The 17,095-nt window shown below is 36.2% G+C and overlaps 2 protein-coding genes across 2 annotated transcripts; both read left to right on the plus strand.

Annotated features, from left to right (window-relative positions):
* The first annotated feature begins 309 nt into the window (after positions 1 to 309).
* LOC125371222 lies at positions 310 to 846 on the plus strand. The gene has a single exon (XM_048379759.1). The coding sequence runs from the start codon at positions 310 to 312 to the stop codon at positions 844 to 846; it is 537 nt and encodes a 178-aa protein (XP_048235716.1).
* A 618-nt stretch (positions 847 to 1,464) lies between these two features.
* LOC125371223 (myb-related transcription factor, partner of profilin-like) lies at positions 1,465 to 10,039 on the plus strand. Its single transcript, XM_048379760.1, has 2 exons — positions 1,465 to 1,867; positions 9,924 to 10,039. The coding sequence occupies exons 1-2, from the start codon at positions 1,465 to 1,467 to the stop codon at positions 10,037 to 10,039; spliced, it is 519 nt and encodes a 172-aa protein (XP_048235717.1).
* Positions 10,040 to 17,095: the final 7,056 nt, after the last annotated feature.

Consider the following 17,095-nt stretch of genomic DNA (forward strand, 5'->3'; position numbering starts at 1 on the left):
GATTCTCAAGCTGTTGTAGGTTTTATCAAGGCTAACATCTTTAACAGGTTTGAAATTCCAAGAGCAATCGTCAATGACCAAGGAACTCATTTTTGCAATAGATCGGTTGCAACTTTGATGAAGAAGTATGGAGTAAATCATAGAACAGCCACCACATATCATCCTCAAACCAATGGACAAGCCGAAGTTTCCAATAGAGAAGTTAAATCCATCTTGGAAAAAATAGTGAATCCAGGAAGAAAGGATTGGAGCCTTCGTTTAGATGGTGCTCTTTGAGCATACTGCATAGCTTACAAAACTCCCATAGGAATGTCCCCTTATCAGTTAGTCTTCGGAAAAGCATGTCACTTACCAGTAGAAATTGAGCATAAGGCCTATTGGGCAGTTCGAGAATGCAATATGAACATGGATAAAGCTGGAATGTCAAGGGTACTGCAATTGCAAGAATTAGAGGAGTTGCGATTAGATGCCTATAAGAATTCGAGAATTTATAAAGAGAAGTCCAAATTACTCCACCACAATATTCTTATTAGGAAACAATTTAAGATTGGTCAAAAAGTATTGTTATATAATTCTCGATTGAAGCTTATGCTTGGTAAGTTTTGTTCTCGATGGCTCGGTCCATTTGCTGTTACTAATGTGTTCCCCTATGGTGCAGTGGAAATTAAAAGCTTGGATTTGAACAAAATCTTCAAAGTAAATGGTCATAGATTGAAAATCTTCCAAGAGGGCGAATTGTTCCATGTCTTGATAATTTTCCCCTGGATTACTCCACTTATCTGGATGACTGAAACGTCTCCTTACTCCGTCGAGCAAAATGACGTTAAACGGATTGCGCTATTGTGAGGCAACCCAAATGTTTTTTTTATTTTTTATACTTTTTATTTTCTTTCACTTAATTTATTTTATTTTCTAATATTCTTTTTTAATGAAGAAGTTCAATTTTTTTTGGCAGGAGGCAAATCTGGATAAGGCGTGACCACGCCTTGTTCCCAAACATCTTATGTTTTGTTTTATATATATAAAAAAAATCTGATGTTACTCTTACAGAAGCTCGCTTCCTACAAGGTGTGACCACACCTTGTTTCAAGCCGTATTCTGTTTTGTTTTGAAAAACTGCACCTTAAGATTACAGAAGCTTGCTTCTTATAAGGCGTGAACACGCCTTATTTCACATCACCTTCTGTTTTGTTTTGACATTCATTTCATTTTTTTTACAGAAGCTCGCTCCTTACAAGGAATGACCACGCCTTACTTCACACAATCTTCTGTCCATTTATTATTATTATTATTATTTTATTTTATTTTATTAAAAAAAACAAAAAAGAAACAAAAAAGAGAAAAAGAAAGAGACGGTGAGAAGGTTTCCCAATAGTCATTATTGCTTCCCTTTATTTTTCTGTGCAGCAATAGCCATTATTCACTTCCGCCTCCTCTGCACGAACACATAAACATTCACCGATCATGGTACGCCTTAAGACTACCGCTCAAAAGAGAACCTCCACTCGCTGGCGAAGTAAAGGGACATCCTCCAATCCCGGCGACGCGAATGCCGTTCCTCAACCCAACCCTAACGAAGCAGATCCACCTACAGAGATGACAACAATACCTCAAGAGTCTAACGCGATGGTCTCGCCCGACATCGATGCAACTACAGCCCCACCCACTGCTGACGCAATAGTTCGTCCAAAAAAAACAATAGCAGCCGCTCGGAACGACGGTAAAATCACATTTAGGCGAACTCGCCTAGGGAAAGGGAAAGCTATCCTACCACCATCGGAAGCCGAATTGACTGGATTTTTGAAATTCACTACCAAAGCCCGAAAGAACAGGTACGCCGATGTACGAACGCGATCAATTTACCCAGGTAAGTATGTCGACACTCATTCTCTTAAAAAACTGGATATAAAACATGATTTCGATGCTTTGATAGCTAGTATGTGGTGGAAAACCTTAGTGACTGTTAGATACCCACATTTGTTGAATTGATTAGAGAATTCTACACAACCTTTCAGTTCGTAACACCAGAAAATTTCACATTTGATAGTCCTGGAGTTGTGCGATATTGACTCCTAGGCAATGAATTTAAGCAATCTCTCACTGAATTCAATTTAGCCTTAGCATTTATTGACACTTAATTTTCTCTAACCAACCAATACTGTCACGACCCACTCTGTAGCCCGTGACCGGCACTAGGGAATGGGTAGGCTTAAGACCATCGAATCCCATAATAAGCCTGACACTCACTAACTCAATCAAATCTCATATCAAATTAATATTATTAAAGCCACAAATAATCTTAATAGTTACACTTTACATAATTACTTCGGTCTCCCAGAAAAATTAGGCGAGACCCGAAACTCAAAAAATTACCACTGATACCTCTACTATTACTACTGTGGAGAATCTAAGATTTTTACAATTTAACATACCAAATCGAATACACCACCCGATGATGAAGAAGTCGGGTTACTGAGTAAGAGTCGCGGGAAGACTAACAGTCACGAATCTGAAAAACAGTGAATGGAGACTGTCAGTCTCGAGAGTCAGCTAAAATCAAATAATTTGGGGACTATTGCATTCTTCACAGAAAATATAGATTATTCGAATCAGTATATCAACCATACACATAAATACCAATCATACTATAATCATACCATAATTAATAAATAAATAAAAATATATTTTTACTTTTACGGGACGACTGGCTCAGTAGAACCCTAACCCCAAATTCTAGTAGCCTTTTGGGTCTCTTAATCCAATAAGACTGGCGCCGAGAGAGCAATGCTCGACGAGGGACCTTACCTCCAGTCTGGTCACTTAAGTATCTAAATAAGCCGATGCCTAGAGAGCAATGCTCGACCAGGGACCTTTACTCCGGCATCTCATTCCAATAGGACTGGCGCTCAGAGAGCGAAGCTCGACCAGGGTCCTTAACTCCAGTCCGGTCACTTAATATTCACTATCTACCTAAGCCTTTCAGCTCTCTTATTCCAATAAGACTGGCGCCTAGAGAACAATGCTCGACCGGGGACCTTACCTCCAGTTTGGTCACTTAAGTATCCAAATAAGCCGGCGCCCAGAGAGCAATGCTCGACTAGAGACCTTACCTTCGGTAATTTACTCAAATCAGCCCAGAGAGCCATGCTCAACTAGGGCAAAACTCACAATAATCTTATTGCCTGTCCATGATCATTACCAGTGCGCACGCGGTCCTGATGTAACCCATCAAGTGGCATATTCTACAAAAGCCACATTCCCAAATCGCAATTATCACATTTAATAAATATCATTGTCTAATGAAATCATTCAACACATATTGAAATAAAGATTAAAAATTTAGGGTAAAGCAACGTGCAATTCGTGTGGAAAAATAATAATATTTGTATTATTATGATGTTACTAATAATAATTACTATATTATTATCAATAATTAATAATCAAGTGCAATTATTTATATTGCGATACTAATCATCATATTACGCATAAATTTCTAAAATAGTATATTAAATTCAGACTTAGCAATAGTGCAACGATTAAGTGACTTTAACTCAGTGATTTGGCGACCTCCTAGCTCTGCTTCGGGGCCTCAGTTGGAGCGAGCCGAACAAATAGATCATCTAATCACGAAAGACAATTTATCAAAACGCTGAAAGAATCGATCATTAATCCTAGGTTTAGACTCCTAGGACTGACTGTCTTAGAATCCCGATTCGAGAGAATTCTACCGAAAATCCGGCAGAACCTCCTCTACAACACGGACATTTACCCCCCGTAAAATGGGTCTAGGACCTGCCAGAAAAACACTAGAAATATCCAACAATTTAACACAACGGGAGTCGGGTCCTCAAGACTTCACTAATTTCCCGACTCCACCACACAGCACAAAAATCACGAGGCACGCAAACCGACAGATAATTAATTCTAACTCACAAATATAAAATACTCAACACAAAATAATAAGCACGAATTAAATCAAAGAATTTCCAAAAATTAACGGGCCAGAGAAAATTACCGAAACGCTCGATTGCTCGGTCAACTTGCCTCTAGCCGCCGGAGTCCGATCGACGATCCGAACTCACCATCGGACTTGAAACGACACGCTGATGACAATCCCCACTTTCGATTTTCCGATCTGACCCCCGATCATCCCAAGAGATTTACAAACGATCTTGGCCGTCGATTCGCAAATGGAGTCCGGTCGCCACGAAACCGGTGCCATTGTGAAGCTTGAGCTAAGGAGAATGGGGATACGTCCTCTGATCGTCCATCCTCCGCTGGAGCTCGCCAAAAAATGCGACTGCCACCATAAATTTCATTTTATCGGATCTTGCAACTCCGGCCACCCTAGGCGTCGCCGCTGCTGCCAAAAGAGAGCCCTCGCCGAGAGGAGCCGATCGCCACCAAGATCGGCTAAAAAGGCCGCCGGAAACTACCAGAACGGCCTTTGGGCTGCTTTGCCTCCTTGCGCTTCCGCCTGTCGATGCTGCTGGGCCGGCTGCCATTGCGCCTGCTGCCTTCTTCTTCTTCTTCACGCATTCTCTCTCCCCGATCTCATTTCTTTTCTTTCTTCTCCATATCAACATTAGGCCCCTGAACTTGCTTAATTACTTACAATTTCATCCTGCAGAATTTCTAATTAACCCCCAAACTTCTTTTTAGCCTTTTAATTAAGCCCTTAACTAATTAATTTGGGCCAAATTATAATTATTGAAAATACATAATTACATATATACCTCTGACCGACATATTTATTTACAAGAATACCAAACTTACAAATATCCATTAAGGCCCATAATAATAAAATTATACTTTTAATCCTTATCTCAAAATAAATTTCCAATTTAGTCCTAACACACAATTAAATTAAATAGCCAATTTGCTAAATATTTTCCAACTTAAAATTAAATACCACTAGCTAATTAAAATACCAATTTTTCTAAAATTCTTTTATAAAAACATCCTTTACAAATTTTTTCATAATTCTCCAATATATAATTTTTTTTTATATATATATACATATATATATACATCTGGGAAAAATTTGAATAACTAAAAATATAATTTATTCCTCAAATAATTTACTTGATTAATTTCTTAAATATCCAACTAATTGGGTGTAGAAAAATAACTCATTTAATTATCTAATATTAAAATTTCTATTAAATCATTTCAAATTAAACCAAATAAAACTAATTTAAATAAAAACTCATTTATTAATTATTATTAATATAATCATTATTAAAGAAAATTTCCGGGTATTACAAATACAAGAGCTCTGCCATAGATTTTGTTGATAATTTTGATCAGGCAAAACTTTGGAAGACCATGTCTTCTAACCCAATGCATTACGATCCTAGCAACTCCAAAGGTGGGTATCTTAATAAACTTGAACAGGTTTACATGCAACGACTTTTAGCATTCAGCTTTTCTGGTAGAAAAGACACAGCAAATTTATGTACAAAAGTTGAACTTTATTTTATTTGGTCCATGTTGCATAATAAAATAATCAATTTATGCTTTTTAATTACTCATTTGGCTGTTCGCCTTCAATTGCTTGATCTTAATAATACTAACTTACATATTGCTTGTGAGATGGAACCATTGGATATTGCCTGTTTGATGAAGATGCACGTGCTTGTGGAGCATAATGGGGTGTACTCTTTCCAAAAGCCTTCTCCGCACGGTCAAGGCGATCCTCTAAGATCTAGAAAACGATCTTGCCCAACGAACAGTCTTCATGATCTAGAGGATTCCACTGAACCAGATTTTGAAGCTCGATTGGACAAGATGGAATGAAAAATTTCAAAGATGGAGAGAAATTTAGATGCCTTGATGAAACACTGGGGAGTTCAGCCCCCCTGCCCACCATCACCATAGACTACTCCATCCAAGTGGCTCACAAAACAGGGGAGTACCACATCTCTTTTCATTTATTTTGAGAGCCATTTTATTTTTAATACATCGAGAACAATGTATAGTATAGGTGTGGGAGAGGATAATCACATGATCTCTTTTTAAAAATATCTTTTTATGCTTACAATTAGGTATGCTTTAATTCATATGTGCTACTTTTTCTTTTGCAACCTTGAGTTTTATTTTGATAACCTGGAATACTATGTAAGTTAGAAATACATTTTTGGTTTGAATTTCAATGCATGAAAGGGGATAAGCATGATTAGTGTTTCTTTAAAACTATCTGAAGGTATCTCATTAGTTTATTGATTAAAAAATGCACAAGACTTGATACAAATGTAAACATTCAAGTGAGCTTTTGAGCCTTAGAGCAGTTCATTATATTTTGCTCTGATTGTTTTTTATGAGTGTTATCAAACTAGTATGATTATTCTAGAACTTGCTTCTGAATTCATGTTGAGACCAGATTTTTGGATTGATACTTTAATATGATAAGGGCATTTAGGATTAACCTATTCTTATACTCTTAAAAGACCTACCTTGTTGATTTTCCTTTTAGTCAGCCACTTTGAGCCTATTTGCTTTTTTCTTATTTTTTAACACATGTTGTTTAACCCAAGACCTTTCGTTTGCTACCTCTATTTTTCTACCCTTGTCAAGACAAGAAGGGAAGTATTGCATGGTACAAATGAAACAGAGAAAAAAAAGAAAAAAAGAATGAAACAGAGAAAAAAAAAGAAAAAAGAATGAAATAGAGAAAAAAAAGAAAAGGAAGAAAAAGAGGAAAAGAAAGTTGATATATATTCCTTTCATGAAGAGGAGAATTGAAGAAGTATTCATCAAATATACTGAATTAAATTGTTACTCCTCACAAGTTCTCATATAAAATGTGGGAATAAATATCAACTTTCGAAATTTTTTGTAGTATGTTTCATGGATGTGACATAAGTTATTATGTAAGAATCTAATCTTCTTGTCTTGATTATGAAACATTTCAATTTTTCCTTTTATCATACCCTTTCCTAAGCCCCATTGCAACACTTGTAAAGTCCCTTTGATTTTTGCATCTAATTCATGTGTAGTGGTGGAGACTTGATTCATTAGCAAGCTTATGGTAATAACATGCTATGTTTTGACTCTGAGAGTAAATGCACCCTAAACACTTTGAGAGTATTGAGTGAAACCATGTGAGGGTTTTAAGTCTCGTTGCTTTGATTTTGATGAATTTTTGAGATATCTGTTCTTTTTGCAAAATTTATCCTATGAGTGCTAATCTCTTGATTATCATTATTATTCAGCTCAGCAATGTATGTTTAACTTATTTGGTATTTGAGGATATTAAAAGAGATGAAAGGAAGGTTTAAAGGAGAATTGGTATGTTGAATTGAGGTATGCTTGAGGACAAGCATAAATTAGGTGTGGGGGGAATTTGATAGGTAAAAAATAGTTAAATATATTATGTTTAATTCCCTTGCGATTTGGTTGAATAATGTACTTAATTATGGAAATTCTATTTATTTTGACTTAGGTGATGAAATATCAAGGATGGAGCAAAATCCAGCCTAAAGACATGTTTTAAGTCATCATTTGTCAAAAAAAGTAAGTCTTTTAGAGGAGGTGCAGAAAATCTGCATAGAAGATCACTGTCGACAAGGCGTGACCACGCCTTACAGCCCATGAGCTTCGCAGAAATCTATGCACAAGACTACTATCAACAAGGCGTGACCACGCCTTGCGTCCCATGAGCTGCTAAAAGATGCGAAAGAGAGCTTTGAAATTTTTAAAGATTAATTTGTGGTGGACTTATCCCTAGTTAATTTCCTTTATTTTTGGAAGTGTTAGATTAATAGAACTTTCTTCCATGTATTTAGGGTTTTAATTTATTTATATCACTCTTAATCTTATTCTTCCTTATAGGAATAAGATTAAATAGGAAGCTTATTTCTTTTTTATAAGGATTCTACTATTAGGGTTTAGGGTTTTACTTCCTATATAAAGACGGCTGGAAGTACTTTTATTCATTGATATTCTTATTCTTCTTCTATTCTCTACAATTATTGTGAATTGTTACTCCATCATAATTGGCTAAGTTTTTAGTTTCTAATTCAAGAGTGAATAAATTCCATTTGTGATTTTGTGAGGCTTTGTGCTTAAACAAAATTCTTCTTTAATTCAAGTATTCTTTATTTCTTGTTCTTATTATTTATGAATTATTGATATTGATTGAACTGACGACTCAACTTTGATATTGATTTTTCTATTGCTAAACTTTGAGTTTGTGATCCGTAATTGTCATGAACGATTGACACAAGTAGTAAGGAGCTGGCTCATGTGTGTGTGATTGCGGCTTACTCGAATTACATAGCTTGCATGATAAGCTCTAGGGAAATAAAGGAACAAGGTTATTTCAATTGCAATTATCTCAATTAATTACTGTTGGTTTAGTCATTCTCATTGTTCTTAATGCTATCATTAAGTTGATATGGAACGCTATCGTGCCCAGTTGACTAATGGTGAGTTTTTTATTTGGATGTTGGGTTTGAGTCAACTATATTAGGAGAATTATACTTCTTACGACTTTTTCTGATAAGTAGACTAAGTACTTGAATATAAGAATTGATATTTTATCCTATGATCATGATTATAATTGGATGGAATTAGCACTCTTGAATTGGAAATTTGTTAAGATTGATTTTTATTTACTTTAATATTCAACCTTCATTATTTTCTGCTTATTTATAATTTTGATTCAAACATTCAAAATCCCTCCTTTTTATTTTACTTTGAAAAGTTATCCACATTGGTTCCCTTGGGATTCGACCTGGTTTCACTATTTGTACAAGTTAGTTTAGAAAAATCAATAATTTCTTTGAAGGGCTTCGACAACCCGTTCGCATATGCGCGATTCTTCAACATCATTGAGCCAACCTACCACGAGCTTACGATTGGATTCCTCAGCACCTTCTTCCTGCAGCAACAGATCACAAACTGGCATCAGCCTGATGCAGTTTACTTCAGACTTGGGGGAAGGGAGTTCTCAATGTCATTCCCATAATTCGGCATGCACTTGGGATTATGGACTGAACAAGAGATCTTGGGGGAGGAGTATCAGGGATGTCTATACATCAACCCAATATCGTACGACACCATGTAGGACTCATTGGTACTCAGGCCGAAATCGTACTACCCCAACAAGTCTAAGGCGTCTAGCCTTCCAGATCATCTCCGCTATCTCTATACCTTATTAGCTTACACGATTACAAGCAGGGGAGATAGTTTTGGAGCGGTAACACAAACTGATGTTTTCATCCTCTGGGCTATGCAACATCGGAAGAAGCTTGACTTGGGATATTTGTTGGCTCGACAAATCCGTTCATTTATAGTAGACGCCTAGAAGAAGATGCATTGCTGTTTTGGCCCGTATGTAACTAGGTTAGCCAAGAGACAGGATGCATTGGACAATTGTCTGTCAGAGCTTTCACAGATTGGTGACATGACACCACTAGGGATCAGAAAAATGATCAACATGCAGATGATCACGGCTACTCGACATCCACATGGTATAGAATACAGGCTTGTGAACACAATAGTCAGGGAGGCTAGAGAGGCAGCGGCTAGAGGAGCCTAGGATCCAACGGCTGGGATTCTAGATGTTAGGATTCCTAATCCAGCTAGAGTGTTTATGCCTACATCTGGAGTCTCATCCTCTTATTCTGCAGGGACATCAAGTGCTCAGATAAGTGCTTTGGCTGACCGACTATATCGAGTCTGCGATGTACAACAACAACACTATACTGAGTTTGCATAGTAGAGAAAGGAGTTTGGGCAGTTTCAAGAGGAGACTAGGGCACAGTTTCGCGATTTGAACAATATGCTCCAGCAGCTTATGACAGGGTTGGAGAGGCAGGCCACCTAGACAAACTTAATAGCGGAGCAGATTAAAAAGATGATGGACACTGGAGCATAAAATCAGTGGTTCATCGATGATATGGAGTTCAATCTGGCAGGATGCTTCACGGACCCTGTACCACCACCGCCCCCTCCTTCAGCGACTTTTCCTACTCTTCATCCTCTAGCAAATCCAGCCAGTGAGGATACGTCGTCAACAGACTACCAGCAGTGAAATAAAAAAACTTATGCTATTTTTCTTTTTCCTTTTTCTTTTTATTTTCCTTCCTTTATTTTATTTTCTTGTCTTTTTGCATGTTTAATTTTATGTTATTTCCTTTCATTTTCCTTTCATATTATTTATTTTAGTAGAACGCTTTGCTTTGCCATTTTGAAATGAATACTAAGTATAATCTTCAAGGATTATGATGTGCTAGTTATGTGTTATACTCAGTTTTAATTTTTCTAACACTATGGACAATGTTATACTTAAGTGTGGGGTGGGTATCCCTTAATTTTTTAAAAGCAATGATAATGGACTATTCTTAGGTTGTTATGACCTAGGGTTTTCATGACATTCAAGTTTAGTTTATTCTTTCGTAATTAATGACTTAATTCACACACTAGTACTTGATTGTCCCTCCTTATCTTCTGTTCTTGAAAGCAATTTTACTGTATTCAATATGTCAATTTGGCCGGGTTAAACCGGTGTTACTTGAGTTCCTTGCGAATTTACAACCTTTGATTGTGAACTTTGATTATGTCAATCTCGTATTCAATTTATATGATGATTCAACTGATAAGTCTGGGAACCAATTGCAAATTTTAGCCACTTCAAACGTGAGTTTTAGAACAAAGAATTGAGTATCCATTGCATATTATGCTCATGACTTTTCTTGTTTGATTGTGCACTGTACTTACTTTCATTTCTAGAACTTGCTCCATACTGCTTGTTGCAGTTACATGAATTTTTGAATACCATTAGATGATTTGGGCAACTTAGGATTTCACCATATTTGGCCAAAAGCCTACCCTCTATTTCCATTAGTCAGCCAGTTTGAGTTGTAATCTTTTCTCATAATTTACACCTAATCACTACGTATACACCATTCTATACATTTGTCTTTCCTTTCACCTTGTATACTGAGTAATTATGTGTTATGTTTCTTTGTTTATGGGATCATAGTGCCTAACATTATTTTTTTAATTCACTTAGTCTTTTCAGTCATTCTTTGATGCTCCCTTCAATCCAAATTGAATATTTATTCTTATTGTTTATGTCACTAACCACAGCAGCCCCTATATAAGCTGTTGTAATATATATACATAGTATATATCAAAAAATTTATATAGAGAAAAAAAAATATTACTTACTTATTAGCTTTTAGCTCTTCTTAATTTAACTCTTGTGAGCATCCTTTACTTCAAATAAGGCCTAGTGAATACTTTTATTGTTTAGCACTCAGTTCCTGAAGCATTCAGTTCAATTAAGTGCATAATTTTTCAGTATACTTTACACTTCTATCCAAATATTCGTACCTTTACCTCAACCTCATTATAACCTTTGAAAAGACCCTTTGATTTTGATATTCAATTATTCGCGGTAGCGAAGATGAGATTTATGAGCAAGCTTATGGTAAACAGGTTTTGTGCAGTTGCATTGAGGGAATTTTCTTATTTACTTGTAAACGCTGTGAGTGATTTGAGAGATTCCTGTGAGGCAATGGTTCTTAGTCTTTAATGCTGATTTGTTATGTAAGTTGTGTTTCGAGATGATATTATTATAGTTCTTTCTTAAAGGTGTATAACTTGTTAGTTACTTGAGTTTCATTCTTTATATGTTGAATAAGGTTGAGTTGTGAACTTTAGCATGGATTCTGAGGGGTGATTGTTGCTTATGCATGTATTGAGTTATTGATTGCTTGAGGACAAGCATAAGCTTAAGTGTGGGGTGATTTGATAGGCATCATATCATACATATTTACATATGCCCAATTGTTTACATTTTTATGCATAATTATCTCGTTTTATGCTAGAATCACCTGTCTTTTGGTTCCTTTCACGTTTCAGGTCATTATCGAGGGACATTATCAACATCGAGGGAAATACGCGCAATTACGAACCAGAATCCATCAAATTGAGCAAGGACTAGCATTCCGAGGTTGAGCACGGCTTGGACTCCGGCCTTGCTGAATTATTAAGTAGCTGCCCTCTAAGAGTGCTAATATGGCACTGTTTATGTAGCCACCATGGCCTCCACCACGGCCCGTGGTGGCTCAGCACCGGCTAGGGCACGACCTGGAGGAAGTCAACAGACGTGGAACGAATAGGTCCAGCACAGCCTAGACTCCGCCCGTGCTGATCAACACAGGCTTGACCACGGTCGTGCTGAAGGGATTATATAGGCAAAAATGATTTGCTGAATTAGTGTTCGATTTTTTGACTTGATTTTCATTATACAAGCTTAAACCATCTGCTTCCAAACTTCAATTCTCTATCTTAAAAGATCATTTCATCAATTGAAGGAAGGATTATACTTATTTTAACATCAAATTGAAGATCAAGACAAGATTTGGGAGCATTCAAGAGGCAAATTAGGGTTTTGCTATTCTGAATTGGGAATTTAGGGTTTCTCATCCAACTTGAAGAAAAAGGATGTACATGCCTTTAATTTACTTTTCTGAATCTATTCTTTATTTTGTGTTGCTTATTAGTATGAGTAGCTAAATTGTCAAACCCAATTGGGGTTCCTATGTTGTTGGATTAATTTCAATGTTTATGAGATTTTGATTATCAATGTTTGTTCCTTCTTGCTTTTATTATTTAATGAGAAATCACTTTATTCATGAGACGTTGTGAATTGTGGTATTTAGATTGCTTTATATAATTAAGAAATTCATTTAGTAATTGGAAATTTGAATAACAAGAACTGGTTAATAATCACTTAGAGATAAGGGTAACTGACTAGCTAGATTAAGAATTAACAAAGCTTAATAGAGGCGGGTTAAACCTTAATGCTAATCGAATAATCGATCGTTAGGAAGAGATTCCAACTTTAGGTTATTAGGTTTAGGAATTCGGTTATCTCGAGAGGGAGACCGAATTTAGTTAAGACTTCGTCCATGGGTAATTGCAATTGATAATCAATTTAATCTCTATCTTCACTAAAATCCAATTAACTTAGCTCCCCTAAGGTTTGCTTTTTCCTTCGAGAGTTTTCCTAAATCCTTTCAGATCATTTGACATTTAATTAATTGTTTGTTCATATTTAATCATAGCATAACACTTCATTGATTTATTTAGGTTAGATAACATAAGACGCTACAGTAGGTTTAGGATCACACTTTCCTGAGAATACGACCTTGATACTCACCATTTGTGCTAGTCTGCATCGATAGGGTCACTACCTTAGATTATAGCTACATAAAAAGCCTATCAGTAACCGGGACACTTTTACTAATGAGTGACATTTCTCAATTCCATAAGGAATCTTATGTCACAAATCTAGAGATGGATTCGGAAGCCAACTTACTTATTTGTGTATATTTGTCTTTCATTTTAGTATTTAATAGGTTAATCTCTATAAATGTAGCATAATATTTCTACACATCAAGCACTACAGCATGTGAGGTCCACCTAAGTCTAGCTCTTTTATTAAAGCTCAGTCCAATACTTAAAGTTATTAACTTAATTTACTAGTCAATTATATATAAGGTCCATCCAGTCTAGCCTAATAATGAGTTATGTTTTAATAACCAAGCTTATTAAATCTAATTAACCACTTTTTATGGAGAGGCCCAATTTAGTGACCCTAAAATAATATGATTTAATTTTATCTCTTTATCTTTTATTTTATTATTCTCACTCTCTCATCGGGAGTTAGGCAGGCTATGAACACGACCTCTTTAAAGGAGTCAGTGATACTTGAATTCAATGAATGACATGGCATAGAATCTCAATATGCATGTAAGATAATAAAAAAATGCAAATTAACATCAGGCATAACAATCGCACACACCGAAAAATAGCATTGATTATCCACTACAATAAATTGAAAGTATTGTTTATCAAAGTCATAAAGCAAATGAAAATAAGGAAGCCCTCATTCAGGATCAGTGATATGCTCCTTCTTGATGAGCTTCTGAACCTCATTCCTTAAGGCATAGTAGAGGTCGGTGTTATGACCGGGCATATGGTGATATTTTTAGTACGCATTTAGGTCATTACCCATTTAAGCCACCCATGGCCTTATAAAAGATGGACTTAACAATTAGAGCTCTTGCAGCTTGGTGAAGACTTGAGATAAGGGGACTGGAAACTAAGAATATTTCCGGGGTTGAGGATCAAAGTTTAGCTTGACCAGCGACATACTAGCCTCCTAGGTCCCCGAGCTCCCTAGCAAACCTCTCTTAAAGCTACCCTTTTTGTGCTTAAGCTTCTCCAAACTTGAGGCACACTCCCCTAAAGTTCTTGAAAGTCCTGAGATGAATAGGGACATGCTTTTCTTGAATGCGAGCAAGTGCTCCTTTAGCCATATATTGAACTTGATCTCGTTCTAAAGGCTTGGTGACCATCGTAGCTACCTTCGCCCTAAACCGCAGCATGAAATCGGAAATACCCTCATTTGGCATCTGTTTGGTCATTTATAAGCTTTTAACTGTGACTTCTGCTTTTATGTTATACTAAAATTGGCCCACAAACCTTTCAGCTATGTCTTTTTAATCAAAACAAACCTTTTCATCTAGCTGCCAGTACCAACAATTGGCTTGCGCTTCCAAATAAAGCCCAAAGAACTTAACAATTTATTCCTTAGTAAGGTTCTAACATGTGGACATGGGTACTCGGTAGGAGTTGATAAACGCATGAGGATCATTAGTACCATCAAACTTGGGTAAATCGAGGTTAATTTTCTTAGCTTTAGTAATCACCAGAGTAGGCTCTTCAATATCGCCTATTACTTCCCATCCTTTTAATTTTAGCATTTTCTAGAGCTTCTTGATTTGCTTCTGCATATCCAATACTTTAGGATTCTCAAGAGGAGGAATTTCTAGAACAGTATGTTTAACCTGTACTTCCTCTTCAACATTGGTGAACTCGTATAGGTTACCGCCATTTTTAGTCCTGTGTGATGCTTGTCCAAAATCTAGTATAATCGGGTTCCCGCACCACCGATGGTCCCATTGTCAAGAGGTATTTTAGCTGTAGTTGGAGCCACTTTAACCGTTTGGCATTGTATAGTAAGAGCTTGCAACACTTTAGCCTGCTGTTGCATCATGGCTATTAGGTTTTCCATTTATGTTTTGACATTGGCCAAGTCATTCCGAAATGCTTCTAGTTCTACCACTTAAGATGCTTCAGCATGTTCTTCCATTCTGATGCTTTATTGTTTAACAAGTCGTCTATCGAACCTGATCCAAGCAATCATGACCTTTGAAGAAACAAAGGTTAGAGATAATGCGTGTATGCATGAGAATGCATGTATGCTTATATGCTCTCTCCTTGAGCGAATAGATTGTTCGGGCCATAAAAAGAAAGACAACACTTGGAGATTCTACATTGATTAAAGACATCTCAATGAATCGACCATTAAAAAAAAATCCTATAAGGGATATTTCAACCATTTCCCCAGCTTCTACTCTATTATCCACTTCTAATAAACGTGATTGATTCTGCGAGATGCGATTCTATTGTAATAGGCTCTATCTATTCTATTATGGCTGGCTCGGAGACATTAGAGGAAGACCATCATCTATATCCGGGTACGATTCTCCAAACCCTAGGATTTTTATCTCTTTATCGGTTATTACTCTTCCTCATCAACATATTTGTTCCCCGATCTTCCCGTGCTCTAGCAATTGATATTTTGGATGAATTGAATTGTGCGTCTATTTTTTCAAAATTGGACTTGCGAGCAAGTTATAATTAGATTAGATTGAGGCCAAGTGATGAGCATAAAATAACTTTTAGAACTCACCAAGGACATTATGAGTTTAAAGTCATGGTTTCACTAATGCCCCTACAACATTTTAATGTTTGATGAATCAAATTTTTGAGCCTTACTTAAGACAATTTATCTTAGTATTTTTAATAATGTATTGATATATAGTAGCAATTTTTAGTCTCATCTTGTACATTTGGGGAAGGTCTTTACTATTCTTAGACAACATGAGTTGTACCTTAAGCAATCAAAATGTCACTTTGTTGTCCCTAAGATAGAGTATTTGGGGCATATTATTACTGCTGAAGGAGTCTCTACTAATCCTAATAAGGTCCAAGCTATGGTAGATTGGCCTGAACCAAAAACTTTAAAAGCTCTAAGGGGACTTTTGGGTTTAACAGGCTACTATAGGAATTTTATACAAGGGTATAGAGTTTTGTGTAGACCCTTAACTAATTTACTCAAGAAGGATAGTTTTTCTTGGTCTTCTGAGGCTGCTCTAGTTTTAACATATTGAAAGAGCTATGATAATAGTTCTAGTACTTGCTTTACCAGATTTTTCTCAACCATTCATATTGGAGACAGATGCATGTAGTCTAGTCATAAGAGCTAAAAAATAAAAAGACCAATTGCTTATTTTAGCAAAGCTTTGGGTCCTAGACATCTTGGTTTGTCAATTTATGAGAAGAAATTTTTGACAGTTATTGCAGCTGTACTAGATGGAGCCACTACTTGGAGAGTTCACACTTTGTTATTAAAACTGATAATGAGAGTTTAAAGTTTTTATTATAGTAGAGGTTACATAAAAAAGTACAACAAAGAGGTATGGCCAAATTATTAGGATTGAATTACTCTATTCAGTATAAAAAGGGGTCTCAAAATATTATGGCTAATGCCCTTTCTAGGCAGCATTATTTTTCCTTGTTTGCAATCTCCATAGTCACACTATTATGGATGTAGGAAATCTCTAATAGCTATGTTGGTGATGATCATGCTCCGAATCTTTTATTGCAACTTTTCTATCTCACCTGCATCCTCTACCATTTATCAATTGACTTCTGACCTTCAAAGGTATAAGTCTAGGGGGTATATTGGGAGTGGTACGCAGTTAAGGACAATATTAATTTCAGTATTGCATGACTCTCCTATTGGGAGACATTATGGTATTCAGGTCACATATCATAGGTTGAAACACCTATTTTATTGGTAGAGTATGAAGAATGATATGATGAAATAGATTTCTAATTGTGACACATGTCAAAGGTGTAAATATGAGCATGTTCCTTACTTAGGATTGTTACAACCTCTTGTTGTTCCTCAATAGAGTTGGTCCCATATTTCTATTGACTTCAT

This window comes from Ricinus communis, chromosome 9 (assembly GCF_019578655.1).
Source record: "Ricinus communis isolate WT05 ecotype wild-type chromosome 9, ASM1957865v1, whole genome shotgun sequence".
Classification (NCBI taxonomy): domain Eukaryota; kingdom Viridiplantae; phylum Streptophyta; class Magnoliopsida; order Malpighiales; family Euphorbiaceae; genus Ricinus; species Ricinus communis.

Bases quoted from the DNA above. Each gene is read 5' to 3' on its own strand.
- LOC125371222 (XM_048379759.1), top strand. From the start codon at position 310: ATGTCCCCTTATCAGTTAGTCTTCGGAAAAGCATGTCACTTACCAGTA.
- LOC125371223 (XM_048379760.1), top strand. From the start codon at position 1,465: ATGGTACGCCTTAAGACTACCGCTCAAAAGAGAACCTCCACTCGCTGG. The intron at 1,868-9,923 runs GTAAGTATGTCG...TCAATCTGGCAG, and splicing joins AACGCGATCAATTTACCCAG to GATGCTTCACGGACCCTGTA.